Here is a 10,650-nt window from a genome sequence, read left to right as displayed (position 1 = left end):
CTCCACTAAAGAGGCGTGAGGACATGAGGCTAACGCAGGAGAATTAAAGTAAGAATAACTTAACACATTTAACATGGAAATATATTTATCTCTTAAGAAATATTGTCTATGATACGTCGTTAAGGATATTCGATTATTTCGATGGATTTATTTACAGTCGTCGAGATTGCTTTTCTGCGTTGATAACTGGCTAGCTAACGTTAGTCTTGTTGATCCGTTTAACGTACACTGGCAAATGTCAAACTGTCTGTTCATCTAGTAGAGTTTACGAAAGCGTCCTAAAATATGAACGTTTTTAGAATTGATTTTCTCTCGTGCATTTCATATCCCAAATAAATCCTACAGAACAGTCGCATGCTACATTGCAGCAGCAAAATAACCGCTCGTGCATGTTTGACATTGGGTTGCACTTGTTATCTAAATGCCACCGCCACGTGGAAACGTATTCGTGTATCAGATCGTTTATTATATGATAGTTTAAAAGGTTTTAATTCACCACTTGCGATCAGAAAGTCAAATCCTGTTACCGAGAGTGCGTAGTACTTGGATAAAGGATACGAAGATGTTTACCTCCGTCCAGCATCGACCCTTGTGCAACATAGGAGCAAAAGCTGTTCGACTCCAGAGTTTAAGTACTTTAAACTACAGTGGTGAGATTGCAAAAACAATGAGCAGATCTTGGACTTTCTCGTGGATGGGACAGCGCGTGGGCCTGCTCCTGTCATGGATCCAGAAGGCTGGAAGAGGAACCAGCAAACTGGCCTCCGAGAAGAAGAAAGAGAGACTCTTGTCTATATTTGCAAACCACTGTAGTTTCGTGACAGGCCAGAGGCTGAGAAGAGCTTTACAAGTAGGAGAGCTGTATTCAAACCTTTACTCCGAGAGAACCAGGTGGACACTCGTGGGCAGCATATGGCGACGCCTGCAGAGCAAACACACGCACGCTGGAAAACTCATAGCAGCTCTGGCTGGAGTCTTCATGTGGGAGGATGAGAAGATTCGGGATGAGGAGCTGAGAAGGTTTGCACCTCACCCCATTAATGATTGTTTTGCCAATTTTTAATAAACAACCCTTATTTTTTATTTAATTTATTCATGTATTGTGTTTGAGTGTGACTTTTCTCATATATTATCTGTATAGTATAAAATTCAAAGAAAGAAACATTTCGATTCAAGAAAGTAAACATTTTTTGTCTGATTGAGATTTGGGTATGGCATTATTCTTATTTCAATAAGAAGTACTGTAAAATTATATTGTACTGCATTTATGCATTACAGCCATTGCATTGGCTTGAATTTAAGTAATGGATAAAAAATGCTGTGTTGAGAATCATAACAGAATCATTTGCATAACAGTAATGGAAATTTAGAGATAAAATGGGATTAAAATGCTTAGTTGCACAAAACATGTGACTGTGCAAAAATACGCTCCTTGGTAATGTGATCAAGGTGTGTTTTTATTTTGTAAGTGACCCTGTTCTGTGTTGTTTAGGTGTGCATGGGAGCTGCAAGCAGTCGAGGCTGTGACAGGACTGGGCGAATCCCCAAAGATGTCTGTTGTTGCAGATCCCGGCTGGGATGTTGTAGTAGATAAGAAAAACTTTAAAGTGTGGAGGAGACCGATCCAGGGAAGTCATCTCTTTGAATATAGAGGTAAGTTTCAAGTAGTTACGCACACTTTACGTTTTCATCTGAGGTGACAGCGCATTTAAGCTTGAACCTATGGCCTTTTCACAGCAAATAAATAAATAGTACTTCAAAAAGTGTTTGAGAAGATAGATGCTGAATGCTTCTTACTTTATCTAAGTAAATAGATAAATAAGTAAATAAGCCCTTTAAAACAAACAGTTGATGTAAAATAAACAAATTGTTATAAATACCTGTAACAAATAATCTGATATGGAATTTAGATCATCAAGATTATAATACTATAGAAACAATGTTTTCTTTACTCCTCTCTTTACAGTGTTTGGTTCGTATATGGATGTCACACCCAGGCAATTCTTCAACGTACAGGTACTCATTGTTTTAAAGATCTCATAATATAATATTATTCATTCTGTAGCACATGACTGGCGAACATCACTTGCACTTGTTGATGTGCTTTTTGCATTTTCTGTGTCTACAGTGATGTGAAAAAGTGTTGGCACCCTTCCCGATTTCGTATTTTTTTGCATGTTTGTCACACTTTAATGTTTCAGATCATCAGACAAATTTAAACATTAGTCAAAGATAACATAAGTAAACACAACATGCGGTTTTTAAATGAAGGTTTTTATTATTATAGGAAAACAAAATCCAAAACTACAAGGACCGGTGTGAAAAAGTGTTTGCCCCCTGTTAAAACATAACTTAACTGTGGTTTATCACACCTGAGTTCAATTTCTCTAGCCACACCCAGGCCTGATTACTGCCACACATGTTCGCAATCAAAAAATCACTTAAATAAGACCTGCCTGACAAAGTGAAGTAGATCCAAAAGATCCTCAAAAGCTAGACATCATGCCGAGATCTAAAGAAATTCAGAAACAAATGAGAAGGTAATTGAGATCAGTCTGGAGAAGTTATAAAGCCATTTCTAAAGCTTTGGGACTCCAGCGAACCACAGTGAGAGCCATTATCCACAAATGGGGAAAACATGGAACAGTGGAGAACCTTCCCAGGAGTGGCTGGCCTACCAAAATTACCCCAAGAGAGCAGCGACGACTCATCCAAGAGGTCACAAAAGACTCCACAACAACACCAGAAGAACTGCAGGCATCACTAGCCTCAGTAAAGATCAGTGTTCATGACTCCACCATAAGAAAGAGACTGGGCAGAAATGGTCTTCATGACAGAGTTCCAAGACGAAAACCGCTGCTGAGCAAAAAGAACATAAAGGCTCCTCTTAGTTTTGCAAGAAAACATCTTGATAATCCCCAAAATGTTTGGGAATGTACTCTTTGGACTGATAAAAGTTGAACTTTTTTGAAGGTGTGTCTCCCATTACGTCTGGAGTGAAAGTAACACCGGATTTCAGAAAAACAACATCATACCAACAGTAAAATATGGTGGTGGTAGTGTGATGGTCTGGGGCTGTTTTGCTGCTTCAGGACCTGGAAGACTTGCTGTGATAAATGGAACCATGAGTTCTGGCAAAAAATTCTGAAGGAGAACATCTGTTTGTGACCTCAAGCGAACTTGGGTTCTGCAGCAGGAGAATGATCCAAAACACACCAGCAAGTCCACCTCTGAATGGCTGAAGAAAAACTAAATGAAGACTTTAGTGGCCTAGTCAAAGTCCTGACCTGAATCTTATTGAGATGCTTTGGCATGACCTTAAAAAGGCGGTTCATGCTCGAAAACCCTCCAATGTGGCTGAATTACAAGAAATCTGCCAAGATGAGTGGACCAAAATTCCTCCACAGTGCTGTAACAGAGACATTGCAAGTTATTGCAAACGCTTGATTGAAGTTGTTGCTGCTAAGGGTGGCTCAACCAGTTATAAGGTTTAGGGGGTAAACACCTTTTCACACACATGCATGGTCTGGATTTTGTTTTCCCGTATAATAAAAACCTTCCTATAAAACATACGAAATCAGGAAGGGGGCCAACACTTTTCTGACATATGTATATGGCTACCGACTGTTGCATGAAAGTTATATTTAAACCTTAACAACGTGTCAACACCAGACGCGACCGGCGCGCCGCGACACAACAAAAGACATTAGAAACGCATAAGAACCCATAATAATCTTTTGATTTTGTTCACACTATCACATCTGGTACTGTAGACACGGTGTATGACCTCGTCTCCCAAATGTTTTCCCTTTGCTCCAGTTGGATACGGAGTACAGGAAGAAGTGGGACGCACTGGTTATAAAATTGGAAGTGGTGGACCGGGATGTCAGTACAGGCAGTGAGGTCGTTCATTGGGCGACACATTTTCCGGTAAGCATGATTTCATAGAAAGAACACATGAGTTTTTGCGATGTTATCTGTAGTGTATTCTAGTACTAGCTGGCAGAAGATTTAAAAGCCTTTCTTAAGCTTAATCTTCTTTCTCTATTTCCCATGTTTTAGTCGCCCTCAAGGCATCCTGACTGAATATGTCTTTCTTCTTGAAGAATAATGCAGTTGGAGTTATAATACCACGTATCATTTTACTTCCAAATGGGAGTGAATGGGGTGCACTTTTTTGAAGCTCCAAAGAGTGCATCCATCTATCAAGACCTGCTCCACACGGCTTTGTGGTCTTAACAAAGATCCTCTGAAGCGAATCAATGCATTTGTTTAAGAGAAATATCCATATTAACCTGCTATTAATGTTGATGTCGCTTCTGTCATCTCTCGGCTGTGCGTGAACCAGATGCTTGGATGGATGCACTTTTTGGAGCTTCAAAAAATAGCCTCCTATTCTACCGATTGGAAGACATATGATACTAGTATTATAACTCCAACATTTTTAGTCAGGATGCCTTGAAGTTGAGTAAAAGATGGGAAAATTTAGTTTTGCAATTGTTTAACAACCCTAAAATTTAGTTTTGGGCATGACCTGTACCTTTAAACATCTGACCATTTTGGTGACCTCTCCCCTGCAGTATCCCATGTACTCCAGAGATTATGTCTATATGCGCCGCTATCACATTGATATGGAAAACAACCTGATGGTTTTAGTGTCTAGGTAAGACTTGCCATTTTAAATGCTTAACTTTGTTTAGCATTAAATGGTGGTTGATATATATTTTTCTGTTTATCCTCAGAGCTGTTCAACACCCCAGTGTCCCTGAGATTCAGGAGTTCGTCCGCGTTCATTCTTACCAGTCTAAGATGGTCATCCGGCCACACAAGTCATTCGATGAGGTAAGAATAGGAAATTGTGTGTGTGAGTCCGTCTGTCTTTGGTTTTAGTATTTAGAGATTAAACTACTGAACATGTCTGAACAGAATGGCTTTGACTACTTGCTGACATACAGCGATGACCCTCAGACAGTGTTTCCGCGCTACTGCGTCAGCTGGATGGTATCTAGTGGTGAGCGATCGTTCTTGGTCAAAATCTTCTAAGAAATTACGCTTATTATATAATCACGGTATGGAGTTTGATAGGTCAACTTCATCTTTTCGTCCCACAGGCATGCCGGACTTCCTGGAGAAGCTGCATACTGCTGCTCTCAAAGCTAAAAACATGAATGTGGGTGTCCAAGACTACGTCAGCGTCGTCAAACCGCCTCAAATCACACAGGAACGACTAGGTGCCGACAACACTCACACAGCCGGCCCAAACCAGATTTACGCCTGAGCCACTGGATATATGTCCCAAAACATCATTCTAGCTTATAGAGTCTGCAAGAGAAGGCACAAAGAAATTCAAAACATCTCTTCAGTTTTTTTGGTTTGCCATTTGAGCTGGCCTGCACTAGATACTCTACCACTTGGTTACATCACCCAGTTTTTGCATTGTTAGTTTGCTTCCTCTTTCTGTAGAGTGCATCTAAGCCAAACTGCTGTGTGCGATATATTGCAAACATCTATTCATCAAAGACGATCCTGCCAAAGTGATATTTTCCTTTACGTTTGCACGCTTCAATGTAATCGACCGTGACGTCGAGGTACGCAAAGACGTTCAAGTTTGGAAAAACCATAGCGTTCAAGTTCAGGAAGTTGATGCAAAGCCACAGTTTTTCTTTGTGGTGGTTCTCTGCAGGTTATACTGTGATCTTATGCCTAGAGTAGAACCAGACTTAAAAACCCTGTTACATTTGTGTGTGAGAAATCCAAAACAGTCTTCACGGGATCACCGATACCTCTTGTGGAAACAAAATCGAGGCGTGTCTTATAGCAACCGCAACATCCTCTCAAGCAGGATTGGCTTCCTCTTGCGCTGTCGAGGGCTGTCTGAAGTTTTTTTTCTACTCTCATCTCAGCATCTGTCTGCTACGCATCACATTTTAAAAATCGGTGATGGTGACTGACTCTGTAGAGAAAGTGACACTTAGGTTGGCACTCACTGAAGCTTCAGGAGATGTTTTACAAGAGCAAGTTTTGGGATTTTTGTGTCTGGGAACCCACTGTAAGGGGAGTGTTCGGTGTGTTTAACACATTTATGCATAAATTATAACGGAAAAAAAACATGTTCAGTAAACTGGTACAATGTTCTTCATTGGGATTCAGTATTCTGATAGATAAGAATGAATTAACTTTAGTCAGATGATGCAGAAAATATGTAATTTGATATTTTACAATATTTGCTCACAAATTAACTCGGTCGTCCTCAAATTTGAAATATTTAAGTCTCTATTTATGACCTTTTACATTAATTTGTGACAAAAAAAAACTTCAAGTTACAGCAGCACTTACATTTGCATGACAAGCCAGAATCAAGGTTACGTAAATCATCGGAGGAAATTCAAAAGTACACGGCAAATTGATTTTAGCCTTTGTTGTCCTGTGATGTCTGCAGAGGAGAATTTAAAATGAAGACGGCTCGAGGGCTATTAAGTCTCAAGGTCAGATTTTACGTTGAGGATTTTGTGCAAGTCTCGTGTAGCTGTCCTCAATTCGTCCTTAGTTAGCACTTGACATGGCAAATTCCTGAACATTATTTTAGATTACAAGAGTGGTTCATGAAGAGTTTATTATGATTGTAGTAGTAACAAGATAAGATAACTTTCAGAAATAAATATGAGTTGCACTTAAATGACAAAAGTTTCAAAAGATGACCAGTTGAGCCAGTGATATTGATTTATTGTTAAGAATTATAAAACGAGTGAGATTTCTATATACTCAAACATCTGCTGTTTATTTAAAGCATAGATATCCATTTGCTTCCTGTGCCGTTGTGTGTGAGCAAACGATTTTGTGTTCTTTATTTTAAATTGACAATTTCAAGTCATTGTCCTTGTTTGCCAACTGTTCTATTGGGTTTCATTATAAAAGCGGCTGGAACATTTTTGTGGCCTGTTTACGTCATATTCAAGAAAAAAATAGCAAAACGGCACTGTCAATGACAAATTCTGTTGTTACATCCTTTTTGTATTTGAGACACTACAAGCGTGAATGCATTTTATCACGATGGATCTTGTGATGGCAGTGTCATTGATCTCAGTCATGGGTTCAAATAGGAACCTTGTCATTTTGCATCATTCTGAAGAACCATAGCAAAAAATAACAGTGTTAGTTTATTAACAGACAGATATTTGCTGTCTAGTGTTTGTCTGGTTATCCCGAAAATGATTGTTGAGCACGATTAATGCATTGAACATATTTTTTATTATCTGAATACTGTCTGAGATCCGACATATTTAATACTACACTGAAGTGCATTTCATTGATGTTGGAGAAAACTCGGCTTATGATTTAATAGTTAAATCATCTTATGGCACAATGAAACGTGACTCAACTTCAGTTTAATGACTCAACTTCAGTTTAATCCTCTTGATTGCTTTTTCACGTTTTCTACTATATGACATTCTAGAATTGTTCTGCCGTAATCTCGAGTGAATTAAAGCTGGAATCATTTATGAACGAGTGAGTAGATAAAGTACGAAGCATGAGGGTTTTTTGCTCTTAATGGGAAATCGATCATGTAATTCACTAATTGGTGATAATAAAATAAATAAAATGAATTTCTGTGTCATTGTATTTATAATGTAAATGTAGTTATACAGTATTGACCTCAGCTGTTTTTACAGCAAATTGTTAGTTTTGGTCTAATCGTTAAAACAAAAACCAACTAATATGATATTATACACATCGCTCATCACAGACTATGCAGGTCTTCTGGCATGTCAAAATGTGCAAAATGTCATCATGTTATATGCATGTTGGGGTTATTATGAAAACACAGAAAATATCAAGTGATTAAAATATTAAGATTGGTAATGGTGTAGATAATGTGGTGCATTGTTAAAACATTTGCCTTAAAGGGATAGTTCACCCAAAATTGAAAATTCTGTCATCATTTTTGTGTCAACACAAAAGATACTCTGAAGAAAGTTGGTACCCGAACAGTGCCGGCACATATTCACTTCTACTATATGGACACAAAACCAATGTAAGTGAATGGATGCCGGTTAGTGATGAGGAAAAAAAGCTGATCTTGCGGTTCAAAAAATAGCTCAGACAAAGAAGGTCCAGGTGTCAAAGATTTTACTTTATATGTTCAAGTCAAACAAAGTGAGATGTTTCCCAAAAGCATCTGAAAATCGGCTGTTTTCCAACCTCTAGTTATAGTGAAACTACTCAGAGGTGTTTCCTTTCGAAACCAATCAGGTAAATTCCTGCTATCTCTTATTTTTTATTATCCAACTGTCCTTGTCTGCCACCATTATTTCTAGCCATCAAGGTTTGTGGTCTAATGGTGGAATTTCAACCTTGACTCATTTTTTTTAAAAATAAGTTGTGCTATAATGCATCATAAGTTTGACTTAATTGGGTCAGGCCTTTAAAACATCACTGGATTTTGTATTGCTAAAAATGATTAAAATGTTTTATGAAAGCAATTACTGCATATGTTCACATATATTGATTCTATCATGCATAAATATGTTGCTTCTATCATTTCCATCATGCATAAGTATATTGATTCTATCATTCAAACAATCTTGATTCTAATACTCATCTAAGTTAATATGATTTCTGATCTACTAACACAACTATGTTACAAACATTCCTATGAATACTTCTTCATAACGGGGGTGAAGCAATTACTGCACATTATACAGGATATGATCAAAATGATACACAATATTAGCAATATTCTTTAAAAGATCTTCTTTTGTGCTCAGCAGAAGAAAGAACGTCTTATGTTTGAAAAGAGGGTGAGGAAATAATGACAGAATTTTCATTTTTGGGTGAACTACCCCTTTAATAACAATACGTCACAGTGAATGTGGTGTTTGCAGTGTAGTTAGGGATAAATATTATTTTCACACTAAAGGGGTGACTGTAGGTTAATATATTGACAGAATGAAAAAACAGTCTTTTTTATTGAAATGTATTTTCATTGGCTTTAATCGTTCAGTGCATTCACTGATAAATTGCATTTATAGTTACATTACATTTACATTTAGACATTTAGACATTTGCCAGACGCTTTTATCTAAAGCGACTAACATTACATTATCCTATACATTTATACTTAGGCATATGCAATTCCCTGGGATCGAATCCACAACCTTGCGTTGTTCACGCAATGCTCATACCAATGAGATACAGGAAAGCTTTCATTCAATTGTATGCATCTTTCTAAACAGATCTATGTATCGGCAACAATATGCTTCGGTTTGCAAAAGCTTCACAAGCGGCACATACAATTATAAAATGTTTGTTACCAAATTCAATTCAACACGAGCCACATGCTCGCAGACACTTGGACCTCAAAATCAAAGTGCTGTTCTTTACTTTGAGCCGCGCAACCTAAAAGGACCTGTGATGGTAAAGCAGAGTGGTTTATTTTTCTAGATGGTTGACTGTGAGTGCCACTCTGCGGTAAACCCCACCCATGACCTCCCGACTGCGTCTGAGATTAGATTTACTCAAACAAGTCTTGTACCCCTAACATTTTTGTGAAATGTTGGTTCCTGTGCACGATTTATCATCTTAAACCATTTCATAAGTTGAAACTTTCAAGAATGTATCCAAATGTCCAGATTGGACATGGAAGGAATATTAAAATGTAAGAATCTGCTATTGAAAACCAACAAAGAATATTGGAAGGGTTATGTTCTCCCAAGAATCATAGTGGTTATGTACCTTCATATTTTCATATTTAACATGCCAAGATTTCAGCTTTTGTTGAGGACGAAACTGTTAAGGTCAATTCCACTGTTTTTCCTACATCTTTGAAAATGTTCCACCCTTTATATCTTTAACAAACAAAACAACACAAGGGTCTTGGTTTTTTATTCATTAAATAATGTAGCACAACAAATATTATACTGCGATAGACTGCTTCGTGAGATTTCACTAACGGATGAAGAAGAAAACAGAGGTTAAGAAAGTGCAACGGAAGAAAATGCACACAAGTCACCAAAGTGCTTGGCACAACCATGGACAGAAAGGAAACTGCATGGTTAGATCAAGCACAATGGTGTCCTGGGCAAAGAAAATCCAGTCAGGAGAAACATCTGAATCAGTCAGACAATGCAGGTTTACGCAAACGAAAACGGTTGTAGTCTGAGAACAGGTCACGGCTCCGTGTCTTCTTGAGGTAGAAGTTAGTCACCAGGTAAAGTCGATTCAAAAAGACTATCAATTGATCACAGAGTCTACTTCTACCATCCTAAGTATTCAGGTCTCCAAAACTGGTCTGAAGAGATGGGCATCACCGAGATCTTTGTCGGCGACGACTAAGAGTGACTGTGTCTCACAGTCTGTGGAGAGACTGTGGAAAGGTGTTCGTGATAGACTGCGACTAAGATGTCTGCAAAATGTAAAAAAAGAAAAGATTAGTCATAGGTCGCCTTCTCACTGCAGAGATACGTGGGCACCGCCCTTTCTGCGCAAAAACTGCGACAAACCCCACCCCCTGCGAACATCGTACGGCACACTACCATCTATGTATGTCGGACGGTCGACAAAGCTTTCGATTTTCTAAAGTTTTTCTAAAATGATGAAATGGAAATTTAGGATGTGGTTGACAAAAGAGTGGTTTCGGTAATCAAATAAGTT

General features: G+C 38.3%; 1 protein-coding gene across 1 annotated transcript; it reads left to right on the top strand.

Annotated features, from left to right (window-relative positions):
- Nucleotides 1–7,604, top strand: stard7 (StAR-related lipid transfer (START) domain containing 7). The gene is made up of 8 exons (XM_056737298.1): nucleotides 1–1,020; nucleotides 1,493–1,653; nucleotides 1,967–2,016; nucleotides 3,820–3,930; nucleotides 4,581–4,663; nucleotides 4,743–4,842; nucleotides 4,927–5,011; nucleotides 5,112–7,604. The coding sequence occupies exons 1-8, from the start codon at nucleotides 563–565 to the stop codon at nucleotides 5,276–5,278; spliced, it is 1,215 nt and encodes a 404-aa protein (XP_056593276.1). The 5' UTR covers nucleotides 1–562; the 3' UTR covers nucleotides 5,279–7,604.
- Nucleotides 7,605–10,650: the final 3,046 nt, after the last annotated feature.

Source organism: Triplophysa dalaica, chromosome 22 (assembly GCF_015846415.1).
Source record: "Triplophysa dalaica isolate WHDGS20190420 chromosome 22, ASM1584641v1, whole genome shotgun sequence".
NCBI lineage: Eukaryota > Metazoa > Chordata > Actinopteri > Cypriniformes > Nemacheilidae > Triplophysa > Triplophysa dalaica.
This window is presented reverse-complemented; position numbering and strand designations above follow the sequence as displayed.

Coding starts and splice junctions, on each gene's coding strand:
- stard7 (XM_056737298.1), top strand. CDS start 563: ATGTTTACCTCCGTCCAGCATCGACCCTTGTGCAACATAGGAGCAAAA. Junction 3,931..4,580: donor ATTGGGCGACACATTTTCCG/GTAAGCATGATT, acceptor TCTCCCCTGCAG/TATCCCATGTACTCCAGAGA. Junction 4,843..4,926: donor CACACAAGTCATTCGATGAG/GTAAGAATAGGA, acceptor ATGTCTGAACAG/AATGGCTTTGACTACTTGCT.